At 47.8% G+C, this 17,417-nt stretch overlaps 1 protein-coding gene across 1 annotated transcript in view; it reads left to right on the top strand.

Annotated features, from left to right (window-relative positions):
- The window catches only part of COP1 (COP1 E3 ubiquitin ligase), a 133,220-nt gene extending 125,568 nt beyond the window's left edge, over window positions 1–7,652 (top strand). Inside the window, exons 19-20 of the mRNA XM_086462377.1 lie at window positions 4,517–4,561; window positions 6,544–7,652. Coding sequence (XP_086318503.1) covers window positions 4,517–4,561; window positions 6,544–6,561 — 63 coding nt within the window. The 3' untranslated portion in view covers window positions 6,562–7,652. The remainder of the gene's footprint in view (window positions 1–4,516; window positions 4,562–6,543) is intronic.
- The last annotated feature ends 9,765 nt before the right edge of the window (window positions 7,653–17,417 follow it).

Genomic DNA, 17,417 nt, shown 5'->3' with positions numbered 1-17,417 from the left:
TTCCCAACCTTCAAGTATGCTGGCTGTTCCTGGTAAGTAGCTTTCGCAAGACTACTGCATTTACAAACTATAGAAGTGTAGGTTATGTTCACATATAAATGTTCTGTTTCACAGTTCCACTCCCAACAGGGGTCCAAGATGTTTCAAAGTCAGCTTCCAGTCTCCTCCTCTTGTGTAGACCATGCTCCAGCTTTTCCTTCAGTGTGAGCTTCTGAATTTCATTTTAAGGATTGATATATGTAGGATAATGGAGGAGGAGTGGTCTCACAAAGGATTATATTACAGGGGAAAAAAGAGATGTGAGTGATATGTGCTCATCTTGCTTATTTTGAGCCCCTTTGGGACAGGCTCTCCGTTTTGTGTCAGGAAAGGAAGATGATAAAATACTCAGCTGTGATTTTGCACGAGCCTGCTGGCAAGAGGGGTGCTTAACTCCTGGAGCATGGCTGCAGGCGGGCGCCCACAGTGGCTCGCTCTTAGTGTAGAGGGATGGCTAGAGATGAGCCTTGGAGTTACTGGGAAGATGGCTTTACAGCTTAGCAAGAGGGCCTGTCTGGAGATTTCCCTTGCTCCGTAATTGAGTCCACTTGGATATCAGCATGTGTCCCTGCAAGGAGATGTGTGTGTGGTTTTTAACGGCTGTCCATCTGGGGTGAAGTTTAGTCCCATCTCACCTCCCAATGTTTTCTTGCACAAAGATGTAAAGAAAGAGTGGAAGAGCTACAATGTCAGTGGTCTTTTACTCCTTATCGCACTGGAACAGCTCAAACAACTTTTCAGTTGTTCATCTGAGTTTCCTCAAGTTCACAAAACATCCAGAGAGTTTCTGATTCTCTTAACGCTGACTGCTCTTGCATGAATACCAGCAGTCAGCCGGACATTCCTTCTACTCTGTTCCTTCCCTATACAAATTGCTTTCCTGGGGCCATCCAAATACAGGGCTCATCTAGGAGGGAAGGAAATCAGTGTGCTTCAAAATCCAGCTGTCACCAGGTGAATAATTCGTTCAAATGATGAATGTCGCAGCTATCTCGTCTACTCAGGAAGGTCTTCAATTTGATTTTGTTTTTCTTTGCCATCAAGAATGTGCTGCAGAAATTTCTTCTTTTGGCACAATCAATGAAAGTCACTTCAAATCCCCAGGGCAAATGCTTCTAAGTTCCCGTGTGTGGACCAGTTGTGTTCATCCAGTGCCACATCCAAGAGAAACAGGGATGTGGCAGGTTCAGGACAGGTGCTTCTGTCTGGTCTGTCATTGCACTAAGGACTTATTTACAACTTCATTTTGCATAATTCCTACCTATGTGTGGATATGTGTCCAGTCTGTCGGCAATAACAAAGATTTGTGGTGGAGTCAAGGCCTTCCCAATGTCAAGGAACTGTCCTTCAGACTTCCTATAATACTGTCACTGCAGTCTACGAAAAAGTTGGCATGTGTGGAAGGCTGTTTGTAAGTCTTAGTACGGGACTTCAGCCCTGGAGCATCTTAGAGCAGTTCTGGACCTGCACCCTGTATTAATCTTAACATGAGTCCTGAGATTCACCTGCATTTGTCAGTTAATCTTCTAACTTCGTATGTAATGCCAAGAGACAAAAAGGTGCATACTTTTGACATCCCCAAAGCCTTGCTCCTTTCTGTTAACTTAACAGGACCAAAACTCTTAAGCTGTCTCTCGTCAATTTTATGTCTGTCCCTGGCTTGTTGAGATGCCATGTTACTTCATCGCAGGGGACCCAGGTGCACGTGCCACATTTCTGCCAGTCGCTCCTTATCTGCTTTGATGTGCAGAGGACAGGTTGCCACATTTCATCTGGTTACACAGTCAGTGGCTTTCCACTGGGGTGCAGTAATACTTGAGATAAGCAGCCACCTGGAACAAAATGCTGTTGCTTGCCAGGCAGTAAACCCTCATCTCTTGAGTTTTGTTGTTTGTCCATTTTTGTCTTCAGTCCTGTTTCAGCAAAGGCAGCTGGCACCTTCTGCCTCTCCTGTTAAGAAGGCCTACGGCTGCGAACCACCCATAGGAGGAGGTGCATGTATAGAAGAGTCATTTTAATAACTAATTTCTTCACAGCAGGACTATTCGGTTGAGGGCTATGTTGGAGATCCACCCTGCCTCTGCTTTGGGAGTTTCTGGCTCCTGCAGACAAAAAATTTCAGAGGGATGAGGAAGGCCAGCCTTTTGACCTTCTTTCCCTGCATAGAAACACCAAATGATTGTGGTAAAGCAGAACATGTGACGCAATAGATGGTGATACCCTGTTTTTCATGCCTGAGATATATATGGATGCCTGTAGTGGTGCGGTAGGGAGAATACATATTCTGCCAGTTAAGTGGTCGTGGTGGTTATCTTTTGAGGATGTGGTGACTCCTTTCATACATGTCCTGGCAAGAGAATTGTTTCAGTATGCACATGGTCGTCACAAGTTACAAACCTACACATCTAAGCAACTTCATGACTTGCTTACGTGTTTAATTTGTTGAATATATTGGCTGGTTTACAGGCAGCACAAAAGGAAGAAAATTGATTCTTTAGAGGATTAAAACCAAGTTACTTAGCTGTGTTCCTGGGGAAGCAGTGCTGGAGTTCCTTAACAAGCAAGTCACTGTTTGTTCAATGACAGATTTGGTGCTAATTTTGCTGCTGTCTGCTCCCGTTTGTGTCTCATGGTTGTGGATGAAAGCAGCAGGGCTGGTGATTAGCTCAGGCCCTGCTGAAAATAAAACATCTAGTGGCTTCTGTAGAACAAGGGAGTGAGAGTATATTACCCTCTGGCATTTTTATTTTATTTAGCAGGTAAAACTGTTCATTGAACCAGAGTTCATTTACAGTGGTACCCCAGCAGACTGCAGCAGTAGGAAGAATTACCAGTCACTCACAGTGCAAACAGGAATCATTCAAACCCTGGATCATCTGTTCTTAGGAGTTCAGGTCTCTTGCACTGCACACTAGATAGCTGCCTGTGCCTCTCCCTTGCCTACAGAATCCTATCAGGCATACTGGTCCCTGTTCTAGTCCACAAATCACATTTATATCTGCATTGCCCCTGGCGGGTTTTGACTTTAATGCTGTTAACCAGAAACTGAGCAGTTCACAGGATTAGACTGGTTTAGCCACCAAATTAATGGAAATTGGAGTATATGCTTCCTTTGAGGATGCACTTTCTTTTCAGGAGCTTTGACTTGGAGGATCATTGGTGAGATAATATCAGGAGTCTTAACTAATCCCCTAATGATTGTACCAGGGGTGAACAAATCTATCTATAACAATTAGCCCAGTGGTCCACCACAAGGCTACTCTTAACTGATAAGCGGTTTTTTATGTTGAAAAGGATTTTTCTCCATTTGCTTCGAAGCTGGTGGCTGCGCAAAGTCCCGAACCTCGTGGCGAGGCAGCATGCAACCCCATTGGGGCTGGGTTGAGCTGCCTTTCTGCTCCCTTTGGAGCAGGGAATATTCTAGTCACTGAGTTCATTAAAAATGCGTGCATTAGGCGATGGGATAATTTCAGCAGCAAGAGAAATTGAAAAATGTGTCTGAGAAGATATCGGCTGTTTTTAAAGAAAGCAGTTCACAGCAGGTGGTTTGGCAGCACAACTGCTACAACGCTACAACTGCTGGCGCAAGGACGGATGCAGGACACGGGTCTGAGAGCGGTGGTTCAGCCTCAGCACCTCCAGGGCTTTTGCTGGCACCCCGGCACTTACGTGCTTTAGATTTATTGGCACCATATTGTTCCTTTGGATTTCCCCCTGTCTGAACAATCTTGGTTTGAGAGGGTGCATCTGCATTTGTTGATTGCATCAGGAACACGCACGGTCTGAAGGGCAAAGGCTGTCTCCCCCAGTTTTTGCCTGGGGGTTGCCCGACTGATGCAGCAGACCATTAATTTGCAGACAACCAGGGTATCTCCGAAGGCAACTCCATCAATTGGCAGGAGGTAAATAGATGCTTCCTTTCTGAATAAAGCAGGGCTGGAGCCCTCTCTGTTTATCTTCCCTTCCAAACTGGGTGTATCTGCTGTTGCTCTCTAATCTTTTATTTTCTTTATTTTACTTGTCTGAAACCTCTTGGATGTGGGAGAGGTTGCCTGTCCTCAGAGCCAGAGAGATTTTGTCATGATGATGAGTTGGTTTAGTTAGGGCACTGGAGACCTTTGTCCATATGCTACCAAAAGATGAAAATGATGATTATTATTTGCCCACTTCACAGGGAGACTGTGAGAATTAATTCATGTTTGTAAATTGCTTTGGAGATTGAGCTCTGTACGAGCACTGAGGATTATTGCTTTCTAATTCTTCAAGGTAGTAAAACTTTTATAAAGACTCTTAGCTTTGAAAGTATCTTGGAAATGGGAAGAGTTAAGTCCCTTTGAAATCAGATATACTTCTAATGTTTAAGATAAAAACAACTGCTCCTTCTCTGTTGCTTCTTCCAAAAAAGAGGGGGGGGGGGGGGGGGGGGGAAGAAGCAGTGGCAGATTGTGACAGTGCCTCTTCTTTTTTTTTTTTCCAGGAGTCCAACGTGCTGATTGCTGCTAACAGTCAGGGTACAATTAAGGTAAGTTATTTCATGCATATCCTCTTTAAACACTTGATTCTGTTGTTAGTGAAGACCAAGGTCAGAGAAACTGTTCAGCCAGGAGAAACCATTAGAGGAGGTCATCGCAACTGTAGAAGTTGGTTATTTAAATGATGTATTTGCCTCTGGCACATAGTGGAGCAAGCGGACAGCACACCAGCAATGAAACTCTGTTAAAGCAAGGTGTAGAAAAGCTGCTGGCAGCCATCCAGCACCTGCCGTGCCTCCGCCGCTCCTTGCGGCCCTGGTAGCATGGAGAGTCTGGCACAAGCATCTCCCCAGGCTCATGCTGGTTCTTGTGGCAGCGGAGGCTGCGTGTTAACTCGCCAGCGTTAACCAGAGTCCGTCCTCTGGCAGCTGCCACCGACGCGAGGTGCAGCAGAGCTGAAAGCTGAGCTCCTGATGTGCAGCCGGCTGGAGCAATGTTTGAAATGAGCAGGGATGCTCCCTCGCTTTGCTTACTCCTTGTGCCCAGACTGGCTGTAACAGACAGCAGCTGCCAACGAAGGGTTTTGTGAAAGCAACAGCCTTCCCCGTGCACAGACACACCAACGTTTTGCCAGGTTTTCAGCACTTGAATTAAAAGTCTTCCAGAGTGTCTGTTCAATGTATTTCTATCCATGAAATGCTGAGTAATATGGAAAAGACTTTGTCCTTCTTTACGTGTCTGTCAGACAGCCAAGCAAAACCAATGCCCAAACCCTGGCTGGTGCTGATCCTCTGGAAAACCCCAGGTCTGATGACATCCCAAATTGCACGCAGCAGCACTGACCTCCACCATGCTTTTGAGGCTTGGTGGTTAGTGCCGTAAGCTTGTAGCCCAGAGCCCTAGCACCTTTCTGTAGCTGCTGATAAAGGGGTTTACTTGCTGTTTGCAGAGTTAGACGCTGGATTGTCACTCTCATGAAGCTGAGGTCCTCATCCTGATTTCCTGTCACATCCCTGTGACAATAGCAGCTCTCTGGAGCCAGACCAGAGTTGTTGGTCTGAACGGTCCTGGAAAAAAATCACAAAAAAAGCAGGAATGGGGAGAGGCGCAAGTGGTCTGTGTTTGACTGCATGCCAAGATTATTTTTCTTTTTCTCTCCTGTTTAGGCCATGAGTGGCCTGATTACTCCTGCTGTTGCAGCATGTGATGCTGTAGCTAGCCTCTCGTTCATAGGCGATTTATTTAGCGGGCTTTGGAATTGGTTGCTCGTTACTTTAGTCACTTCCTTCTTAGGAAGGACAAAATGCACAGATGCTTTTGATGTCTTGAAGTGAATCCAGCAGCAACAGGAGAGCGATTAGAGGAGAGGTTTTGCTCACGCACTTTGCTTGTTAGTGGGAGAAGGTAGACAGAGAAATGTGCAAACAGCCAGGGCTGTCAGAACTCTAGTATTTCCATTGGCCTTTTGCAGCAGGCAAGGAGAAGATGGGATGGTCTGGGAAAGGACTGGGTTTGCCCAAACCCACTCCAGTCTGGGCGCAGATGCCATGCCAAACAGTACCCATGGGCTAAAGCTCTAGAGCTTTCCCCAGTAAATACAAACCAGGTTAATTAAGGCTGTGACCACCCTCATAGTCACTTTTCTTCTGGCCTCTCTAGACCATGCCTTCGGAGGCTGCTGCACCATCTTAGCATAGACAAGGAAAATGTGAGCACAGAGGGCTGAGAGGACAAAAGCTCTTATCTCCATTACAAGATTTCCAAGAGCTGGTTGATTGGGATGAGTGGAAATGAGGCAACTGTGGGTGGTTTTGCTTCATGCTGTAATTTATCCTAGTGCAAGCAGACATGAAAATCAGGATTCTGGCCAAGTGCTTATGCCATCTGTGTGGTATTATTGCATACTGCTGAATAAAGGGTAAGGGGTGGAGACAGAAGGGTCAGTCCTGTCCTAGTGATCTATGTGCTGATGTAGGAGATAATGAATATCATAAATTCCTATTCTAAATGTCTCGTCTTCCCTACTAATCAGGTACTGGAGCTGGTATGAAGGGTTTTCTCTCAAGGCATGAGGTACTTGGTCCTGCTGATATGCTACAGTATTCATCTGGGATCCTCAGTGGGACAAGAAACCAAAATCACCTTGACGTTCCTCCCCAAAACCATCATGTTTGGGTTTTTTTCCATTTATGGACTTCCTAGGACATTTTGAGACACTGGAAACACCAGTGAACTGTCTGCCATCAACATTAACTCCACAGACTTTGCTGCTGATGGTGGTGGTATGGTTGTCTAATTTTTATGATAGGGAAACAAATTCTTTTAAATAAAAACAAAACGGAATAATAAAATTTATTGAGCCACAAGCTGAAGCTGGAAAATTCTGTCTTGTTGCATATGGGAACAGATTTACTTGGGAAGGGAGTTTACAGGACCACACAGGGCTGTCCTCAGTTGCACATCTCCAGTTACTTTCATCTGGACTGTTCTTCAACCCCATTGGAAAAAGAAAGTCTCTAAACCTTACCTGGACATGCAAGCAATTCACTTTGGGATCCCATAATGATATGGTTCAGCTGTTACTTTGATTTATTAATTTTTTTTTAGATGCATTAAATGTTGAAAAATGTCACCCAGGTTGACACCGCTGGAGACTGAAGTCTTCTGGTCATCAAGAAGAGAAGGGCAGCTTCCCCTTCCTGCTCTCCTTACGTGCCCCTGCCTCAACCCAAAGGGGCAGCTCCAAAGGAGAGGATTAAGTTGTCCTCCTGTCCACATGAGCCCGGGCCTCTCTGCTGCCTGCCACCAGCCGTGTGCTGAGATGAGGTGACCTGCAGTTACCTGCCGTTGCCTGGGACCTGAACTGACCTCACCAAGACATCTTGGGAGAATGTTCTCCCTCCCACTGGCCTGGCTGTGTTTGACTATCTCAGCTACAGGAGGAAGCTTCTAGATACAGTTACCAAAGCCCTGCACCACTTAATCACCCATGTGGTCTGGTTACGTTTGCCCCTCTCTGCACACCGTGGAATGTTGTAATGAGAGGGGTTGGAGTTGGTTTGTAATGTGTTTCAGAGCCATGATACAAGTAGCCTTATTTTTAATGGTCATGCATACACTTAATTGTAAATACGGAGGGGGAATAAACTATGATGCTACAAGTCGTTGTTGCTTTGTTGGCAGGATAGCGGGGCGGGTAAGAAGGTGCAGACGGTCTTCATGAGTAGCAGCCACACTGAGCTGTCAGGATAGCTGCCAGAACTTGTTAAGCATGAAAGTGGAATTGGTGGGCGTAGCATCTTTTCCTGTGGGTGGCAAAGGTACAATGTGTACGGTGGTACCTGTGGGAAACATTTTGGTTTGCAAACAGAATCCCTCTGCGTTCATTCATTGCAGTACGTGTCTTCCTCGTGCCTCTGAGGCTGGGATTGCTGCAGGGACTTCACTTTCCATGCCAGCAAAGCAAGGGCGTGCTGCAGTGTCCTGCTCCAGGGTACTACCTGCCGGTTTCTGTCGTAGGGTCACCTGAGTCACTGTGGCAGAAAGAAACAAAATTGGTTCCTTCTGCCTGATGGCAGCTGTCTGGTGCGTCCCACTGAGCACTATCTTGGTTTCCATTTTGCTGCACTAAGTGAGTTTGGTGCTGGCTTGGCTGTGCTGGGCTGCATGGAGCATTCTTCCCAGCCAGCCACCTCCAAAGGCAGGGCCAGTGTGAGGAGCAATGACTGTCGCTCTTGCTGCTTCCCCTGGTTTCAGGCACGGGTTTCCATCAGCCTCTGGCTTCTTCGTTGATGCCTGCTGATTTATTTTGCAAGCTGCCACTGCTGCTGCCATAGCTGCTGTTGTACCCCAGCTCTGAGCCGCGCAGCCGCTGCTTGGCAGGTGACCTCATTCCTTCTCTCCTCCCGCTTGAAGGTCCTAGATATGTTTTAAATCGAAATCACTCTGATGAAGCTGAGATGTTAAAAAGAGAAGAGAAACCCCAGCTATTTTGAATCCTGTAAGGTTACTCCTTGAATTAAACAGGGGAAACGGGTTAATGTTGGCCACCTTTATTTTTTGGGGTTTTCATTCTTTTTCAATCAAGATAAAATACAGCAATTTTGGTGTCTGGCCCTAATTAGAAACACAGCAGCTCATAAACATAAGTTGATGGCATTTTTTGTCTTTTTTTATTTGTCACAAGTGGTACACTCCTTATTTTAGTCTCTTGAATTTTCTTTCTTTCAGGTAACTCTTTGCAGTTGATATATTAAGTTGCATATAATGACTTACTGTAATTTTTTTTTAACAGCATTTGATTTGTTGTTTTTTTTTTTTTTTTAATTAGTTGCCTCCTCGACAGATGGTCTCTATCAGGTTTTCAGTGTTTTTAGAGTCAGGGAGTGATTGGGTTTGGGAGGGACCTCCGGAGGTCTTTGGTCCAACACCCTGCCCAGAGCAGGGCTTGCCTCAAATTTGGATAAGGTTGTTCCAGGGCTTGGAGATGTTCACAACTGAAGGAAAGATCAGAGATTCGTAAGTCCCTCTGGGAAACCTGTTCCAATGCTTAACTGCACCTCTTGCAAAAATTAATTGCAGATGGTGGGTACTTAGAGTCTGTATTCTCATTTTCTTCCTTTGAAAGAACAGGGTTACAAAGCCCTTGAATAGAAGCTGCCCCAGAATGGTTTTGCCTCCAGCACTCGTGTCCCTGCAAGAGGTGTTGGGTGAGTCAGATTTTTCTTTGAGAAAGGGAATGTAAAACTCTGCCTGGCCGGCCAGCCTCTTTAATTAATTTTAAAGCATTTAATAGAAGAGTAGGAGGAACATGCCTCACTGCTAAAAAGAAGTTCAGCACTGGAGGGAATCGAAAATGATGGTCAAAGGGAAATCTAAATTAATATCAATATGTCAGGGCTCTTCAGCAGTGAGTGTGAATGGCTGCTAATGCCAGCATTCGACCTGAGTGCTGGAGCCTTGTTTGTTTAGGGTAATTTTGTTTAACTATGGAAGGTCATAATGACAGCAGCGGATAATTGGAAAGGCAAATCTAACTCCTTGCTGAAAAGTCCTCTTTCCTTTCTCACTGCCTTTTGGAGGCCAGAAATACCCAGCAGGGACATGCAGCAGTCCAGTGGTGAAGTAGAGCATTCACTGTGGCATTTGCCTTGAAGAAACCAGGCAGTGTCTGTGTGCGCAGGCAGCATCACTAACCCCAGTATCCATTGGGTATATTGGAGTTGGACTAGATGATCTTCCAAGGTCCCTTCCACCCCCTAACATTCTGTGATTCTGTGATCCAGCAGAAGTAATTGGTGAAATTACAGCTGCTGCCCACAAAGACTCTTTTCTCTTGAGGCCAGCCTCACAAGATCATAGAATAGTTTGGGTTGGAAGGGACCTTTAAAGGCCACCTAGTCTAACCCCCCCTGCTGTGAGCAGGGACATCTTCAACTAGATCAAGTTGCTCAGAGACCCATCCAACCTGACCTTGAATGTTTCCAGGGATGGGGCTTCTACCACCTCTCTGGGCAGCCTCTTCCACTGTTTCACCACCCTCACTGTGTTAAATTTCTTCCTTATAGCTAAATCTATCCTCTTGCAGTTTAAAACCATTACTCCTTGTCCTGTCGCAACAGGCCCTCCTGAAAAGTCTGTCCTCATCTTTCTTATAGGCCCCTTTTAATACTGGAAGGCCACTAGAAGGTCTCCCTGGAGCCTTCTCTTGTACAGGCTGAACAACCCCAACTCTCTCAGCATGTCCTCACAGGAGAGGTGCTCCAGCCCCCTGATCATTTTTGTGGCCCTCCTCTGAACTCCATGTATTTCTTGGGCCGAGGACTCCAGAGCTGGACACCGTACTCCAGGTGGGGTCTCACCAGCATCACCTCCCTTGACCTGCATCACATGGTCCCACTTCTTGAACTTGTCCGGGTCCCTCTGGATGACATCCCATGCTGGCTGTCTTGAATCACCTCCCTGTCCTCCATGTGCCGTAGCACAGCTTCTAGGAAGACCTGTTCTATGATTTTCCCAGGCACAGAGGTGAGACTGACAGGTTGGTAGTTCCCAGGGTCCTCCTTTCTGGCCTTTTTAAAGAGTGCAATGTTTCCTTTTTTTCCAGTCACTTGACTTCTGTGACTTTTCAAATATCATGGAAAGTGACTTGGCAACTACCTCAGCCAGTTCCCTGAGGACTCTGAGATGCATCTCATCAGGCCCCATAGACTTACATATATTCAGGTTCCTCAGGAGGTCTTGAACTTGATCTCTTACAGTGGGAGGGACTTTGCTCCTCCAGTCCCCATCTTGCACTCGAGAAGTGTGGGAAGAGAGGTTGCCAGTGAAGACTGAAGCAAAAAATTTGTTGAGTGCCTCAGCCTTCTCCTTGTCCATTGTTACCAGCTTGCCAGTCTTGCTCATCGGTGGGGTACACTTTCTTTTACCTTCCTTTTCTGGCCGTAGAAGCCCTTCTTATTTAACTCTTTGCGTTCTTCACCAAGTTCAGCTCCAGCCACGCCTTGGCGTTCCTGACCCCATCCCTACACGATCAGGCAGCATCCCTATGCTCTTCCCAGAATACCTGTCCCTGCTGCTTCTGCCTGTGCATTTCCTTCTTGCCCTTTAGTTTGACCAGCAGGTCTTGACTCAGCCACGAGGGACTGAGAGCTTTTGTGCTCTATGGAAAGCGTCGTTAAAGATCTGCTAGCTCTGTTCTGCACCCTTGTCCCTGAGGACAGTTTCCCAGGGGGTCTTACTGACTAATTTGTTGAACAGATGGAATTTTGCATTGCTAAAATTCAGGGTCCTGACTTTACTCTTCACCTGTCCCATATTCCTCAGGACTGCGAACTCCACCGGTGCATGATCACTGCAGCCCAGGCTGCTTCCAATCTTGACATGACTGATGAGCTCAGTTGCGTTGGTGACCATTGAGTCAGTATCGTATCCTCTCTGGTAGGGCTGGCTTAAGAAGTTGTCCTCAATGCATTCCAGGAGTCTCCTGAATTGCCTATGTCTTGCCATACAACTTTTCCAGCAGATGTCAGGGTGATTGAAGTCCCCCAGCAGGATGAGAGCCTGCGAGTGTGAAGCCTCCTGTAGCTGGAGTAAGCAAGCTTCATCCATAGGCTCCCCTTGATTGAGCAGCCTGTAGTAGACACCAACCACAAGGTTCCCTTTGTTGCCTCAGTCTCCAGTTCTTTCCCATAAGCTTTCAACCTGCTTGTGGCTGTCCTTCAGAGACAGCTTTTCACAGTCTATCCATTTCTTGATGTAGAGGGCAACACCTCCACCCCTCCTTCCTCGCCTGTCCCTTCTGAACAGCTTGTGGCCATCAACAGCCACACTCCAGTCATGGGATTCGTCTCACCAAGTTCAGTAATGGCAACGAGGTCATAGCTTTCTAGCAGCACGGTGGCTTCCAGATCTTCCTGTTAGTTGCCCATGCTGTGTGAATTGGTGTGGAGGCACTTCAGCTGGGGTGTCGGCTGTGTCACCTTCTTAGAGGAACACCCCTTAATTCCTTTGAGCTATTTCACTGGTGTTTCCCTGTTGACTCCTATTACTTCAGGAGCCCCTGCCTCATCTCTGTAAGGCTTCAGATGTGCCCCAGTGTACCCAGCACATCTCAGAGCAACAGGCTGAGGGCCCTCACTAGCACCCCATCCGTCTAACCATGGCATGTCATCCTACAGCTTGTCATGGGCAAGCCTGATATAATCCCCTTTGAGAAAGGTGAATTCAATCTGACGCCAGCAAGCCTGGTGCTGTGTAGGCCATCTCATTATCAAAAAAAACCAAAATTGTGGCAATGACACCAGCTACGGAACCATGTATTAGTAGACTGGGTGTACATCTGTTTTTTCCAATGTCACTGCCCACAAGTGGAAGGAGAGAGGAAAAAAATAATCTGTACTCCAGATTCCCTTACCATCTCAAGGCCCTGAAGTCTCTTTTGATCGCCCTTGGAGTATGTATTGCATCTTTGTTGCCACCCACATGGAAGAGCAGTAATGGGTAATAATCCGAGCGCAGTACCAGGCTAGGATGTTTCCTAGTGCTGTCCTTAATCCAGGCCCCAGGGAGGCAGCAGTCTTCCCTAAGATCCTCCTCACTTGCTCTCCAAGAGGGGTTTGCCTTCCTCACAGCAGTGCAGAGCCCACGTACTGCGCTTGGTCATGGCTGTAGGAGCTCAGGGACTGTCACGTGCTTTAAATGTTGAAGAGCTGAGGGGTTTGGCTAGCAGTGAGGTGTGCTTAAGACCATGGGAAGACATGAATTGTAGCAGGATTCATCAGATAAGGACAAGAGCTTACATCTTCTACCTTTCAGAGAAGGACTTGTAGCCCTAGTCCCCCCGTAGTTGCAGATGGGTTCTTGAACTGTGAGGGTTTTCTCGCCCTCATCTTTGTTCAACTACAAGGCAGTATTTGGGTATTCTAAGTCTTTACTGTCTTCTTAAATGAATTAAAATGGTTGGTTGGGTTAAAGCAAGACTTCTGCCTCTGCTCCACGTGTTAACCAGCCATTTGAGTTGAGTGGGTCTTGCCAAAATACTGTTTTAAATCTTTCCATCTTAACTTTCACACCTTAAATCTGTCTCTGGCTGATGGTTGGCCATCGTTACTCAGCAGAGGCAGGACAAGAATTCATCTTCTTAACATCAAGCAGCAGGAAAAATTCTTGGGAGGGGAAAAAGTGAGGTTTTTTGACATCTCTTAGACATATATTATGAGAAAGGAAACTAAGTATGGACCTTCCTTGGCCGGTCTGCAGCGCAAGGGGAGAAGGTGGTTCCAGCTCTTCTAGGATCACAGTATCTCGCAGGGCCCCCTGCTTCATGAACCTTTCAGGTAAAAAGGAGGGCTCCACGCTGCCATCATAGCCTCTTTTAATCTGCCTGGAATAGCAACTGTGTGCAACGTGCCTGCTACCATCAGCAGGCTGTGGTGGAAAACAGCTCGTTGGGAAGTGAGGGTAAAAAACCCAATCTCATCTGTGATAGCTGCTTGCCCAAAGACTGATCTGCGCAGAGTCAGTCAGAGTGAGGTGGGTTAATTTTTTTCCTCTCCCAGTTTTGCTCTCTCTTAAAGACATTGCTGTCTCTCCAGTCTGTTTGGGGAGATGTATTAGGCTTGGTGCTCTTGTTTGACTCCCAAAGTGGGGTGGGGAGCAATGAGACTGGCTTTCACTTGGAGACTTGCATGAATAGCAGAGGGGTGTAAGCTCCATGAGCATCTCTAACTCTGTCGTCCTCCTCAAAATCCCTCTGTTGCCTCTGCCCCTCCAAGGGCTGGGGAGTATGGAGAGTATGCTGTCACTTAGTCTCTTAAAATCCTTTCAGGCAGCTGAGGAAAATAATTTGGAGACTTTCAGAAAAAATGAAACAAAAACGTAAAGGCCATCCTTAGGAGGCATGAGTAATAGCATGTGACAGCTGAAACCAAGCCAGCAGCGTGAGCTCAACGGAATCCCAAACCAGCGAGCGCCGATGTGCCCTTCCAGCCTGCCTGCCTTCCCATCACCCCTCTCTGCACCAGGAGAGTTGCTGGGAAGGAGAGCAGCCCTGAGGGCTTTTAATTCAGAAATTAAATGTGTTCTTTTAAAGGTTACCTGGTTGTAACACTCTCGGCATCATGACTCTCCTGGAGGGGGCTGGCCAATACCGTGGGGCTGCGGAGACCCACAAGCATGGTGTTGGGCTCTGATGGACCAAGCTGTGGAGGTGTGAAGGCACTGGACTATCCCACATGTCCCCTTTGGACCCTACAGTGAGGACGGTAACCACCAGAGGATGACCAACTTGTGCTGCAGGTGTGACCCCATCCCACCGCCTGTCCCTCCACCCATGAGATGTGCAGGGTTGGGTGGGGAAAACGCTCAGCAGCTCTGATTTGTCCTCAGGGGCCTTATTTAAACAACAAGTTTGTCTTGATTACAGTGTTTAATCTGATGTGTCAAAATCCCTGTAAAACCATTTAGGTGTTTAAGAAAGAAAACACACTCCTCTCAGTCTCCTAGACCTGAGCAGCAGCTGGTCTGAAGCCACCAGCGCAGCCCAGCTGCTCCTGTGCCATCAGTGGTGTCCCAGGTCAGAGGCATGTGCTGGGGGTGTTGCCTCCAGGGACAAGCCTTTGCTTCCCATGCAGCCTAGTGCCAGGGCTCAGCTACCCATAAAATATATGTAGTTATTTTTATACAGAGTTATTTTATATATTTTAAAATTGTTATTAAAACAACTATTAAGAGCGGGCAGCTATTCCCTAGTCCCATAGTGACTGAAAAACATCCTGAAGCTGGCATTGATCTGTGGAGTGCAGAATGACCCGTGACTTAATGGGGTGGGGAGGGGTTGAGGGGAAGCAAAGCAGGGCTGACCCCTCAAAGTCATAAGAGCATCATGCTCGAGCTGGTGCCAGACGGGCGCCCGAGCCAGGACAAAGTGGGCCAAAGCCCATCAGACCGCAATGACGCTGCCCCCGGCATGGCCCTGGCAAGGGCGAGCGGTGGGCTGGGGGCTGCGAGTCCCAGGGGTGCATAGGGCAGCCCTGCCTAGGGCTGGGAGGAAGGTATGGTTGCATCCTAACCCCCTCCCCTGCTCCCCAGCTCTGCGCAGAAGAGGAGAAAGAGGAGAGCTAATTCCCAAGCTCTTTAAATAGGATATGATGGGTTTACATTTCTGGCAAAGGGGCTGGGAAGAGCTGGGAGCACTGCATCTATTTTGTGAGATGTTAAGGAGCAGCTTATGTCTGGATGTTGGTGGAGAAGACATCCCTGTGTGTCCCAGCTCCCTCGAAACAACAAGGAGGAGAGGGGAGCATTGATTACAACCTGTGGCCCCCCTTTTCTCCTGTTCAGTTTTTTACTGTAAGAGATTAATGGGAACTCTTTGTCTTCTAACATGACTGTACCTTATGAATTCTCTGTCTCACTCTCATCCTTTAAATTATCCACATAATAAAATATGTATTCAGTGATTTCAGGTCATAATTTGATCTGCTTAGGGAAGAAAGGGAATGATGGAGAAGGGTTGCCGGCATGCTCTGCTCTCCTCCATTTATCTTTATTTATCATCTTTTTTTTTCCCTAACAACCTATGCGCAGCCAGGTGTTGGAATGCTGGTACCCACGTGCTGGTTCCTTGCAGAACAAGTCCCCACTGGCACCCTGAGCCTGGCAGGACCCTGTGAGCCTCCCTGGCTGGTCCCAACCCCAGTCTGTTGGCAAAGGTGATGTTCAGGGTGGTTAAAGGGCTGAACCATCCCTGTAATTCCTGCCTTGCCCTTGCTACCTCTTGGCTCGGTTTTACCCATCTGTAAAATGGGCATGAGTTTGCCCCCATGCAAACCCCAGGTACATGGTGGTTCCCGCAGGAAAGCAGCTCTGCACAGGCAAGCTACGGCGGGGCATATGAAGCAATGGGGATGTGCCCAACCTGCTGGCAAAGGTAGAATAGCATGGCCTTATCCCAAGGCAGAGATGTGGGGTTAAAGATTCTTCCTTCATCCTGTCTGCGGGGCAGCCATGGGGCAGCTGTACAGCACCAGAGCTCACAGAGTTTCATTTTAATACCAGATTTTAAGTCTGAACAAGGGTTTTAATTACTTTAATGCATTTCTGTGACATCTGCGCGGCAGCAGTGGTGCTAAAGGGCATTTTGCATTTCAAAAAACCCCAGGAGCCTGTAATCCCCTACAGGCTGGGGGATGCTGCAATTCTACCTGAGCGGTGAAGCTGCCTCTGCCCCACAGGGCCAGGATGGGGAAGGAGAGGGAGCCCAGCACCATGCAGCTGGTGAGGGGACTTTCCCAGCATGCTGTGTCCCAGGCACGGGACACCTCCAATTTTGGGAGTGTTTTGGCCTCTTCTGCACAGGAGGAAGAAGACCCTCCCCGCTTGGCTGCACCGCACAAGCAATCATGCTGAGAGCACGTTATGCTTGCAACAAAAATCAGGGTTTAAAATCCTTGCCTTTAGTGCAGTCCTTGGACCGATGTCCCCTGGGTGCCTGTTTTCCCTGTGGCTGTTTGCATAGCTATTTGTCTGTCTGTGAGCCTGCAAAGCCTCTCGTTTCTGTCATGCAAAGCCATCGGTTTTAGGTATGCTGGCTGGTGGGTCAGTGCTGCTGCCCAGGAAGGTAGGGCTTTTGGGCAAAGGCTTCTAGAAAGGGGGTTTTAGGGGGCTTTTGCACTGCTCCAGGCCCCCAGAGGCTGTTTGCCTCTTGCCTCTGCTTTTAAGGGCTATTTATTCTGGCGATGGAGATGCTCTCTGCGTGGCTGGTGCCGCTGACAGATGAGAAAGCAAGAGCTCGTCACAGCAACGGTGCTTTAATAATGATAAAGTGTTAGGATCAGCATCGCTTACCCCAGACAGGTGGAGAGAAGGAGGTAAAACCAAATCGGTGCCACCTGCCCAGGGAGGGGACCCAGCTGCCCCAGGCATTTCTGAGCAGCTAAGGGTGGCCTTGCTGCTGCATCCTCTGCTGTGAACAGGGGCACAGAGGGGGAGAAAAAAAGTGAAGGCAATGCCCCAAAACACAAGTGTGATTTGCAAAGCTGGGAGCTGTTGTGCTTTGCAAGGATAAGAGCGGCTGTGCTTAAATAAACCCTCTTTATGGCACCCCTGTGTTGGCCCTGGGAGCGGGGGGAGATTTCCAGCTTGCTTTGCATGGAAGAACCTTGGCACACTGAAGAGGTTGGGTTGTGTTTTGCCAGCAGAGGAGATGCTTTACCCAGTGCCAGCTCTTGGTCCCTGCCTGCTCATCACACGCTACCTGCCCAATTACCTTGCTACTGCCTACAACCTGCCCCCTGGGCATGCCCCCCAGATCCCTGGGCATCCTCCTACAGCCTCAAGCATCCCCCCAGGGCCCTGAGCATCCCCCCACATGGGGCTCACTGGCGCTGTAGTGCCTGGAGTGCC

Source organism: Leptosomus discolor, chromosome 3, assembly GCF_034619465.1.
Source record: "Leptosomus discolor isolate bLepDis1 chromosome 3, bLepDis1.hap2, whole genome shotgun sequence".
NCBI classification, from domain to species: domain Eukaryota; kingdom Metazoa; phylum Chordata; class Aves; order Leptosomiformes; family Leptosomidae; genus Leptosomus; species Leptosomus discolor.
The sequence above is the reverse complement of the archived record's forward strand: the minus strand, read 5'-3'. Positions and strand labels throughout refer to the sequence as shown.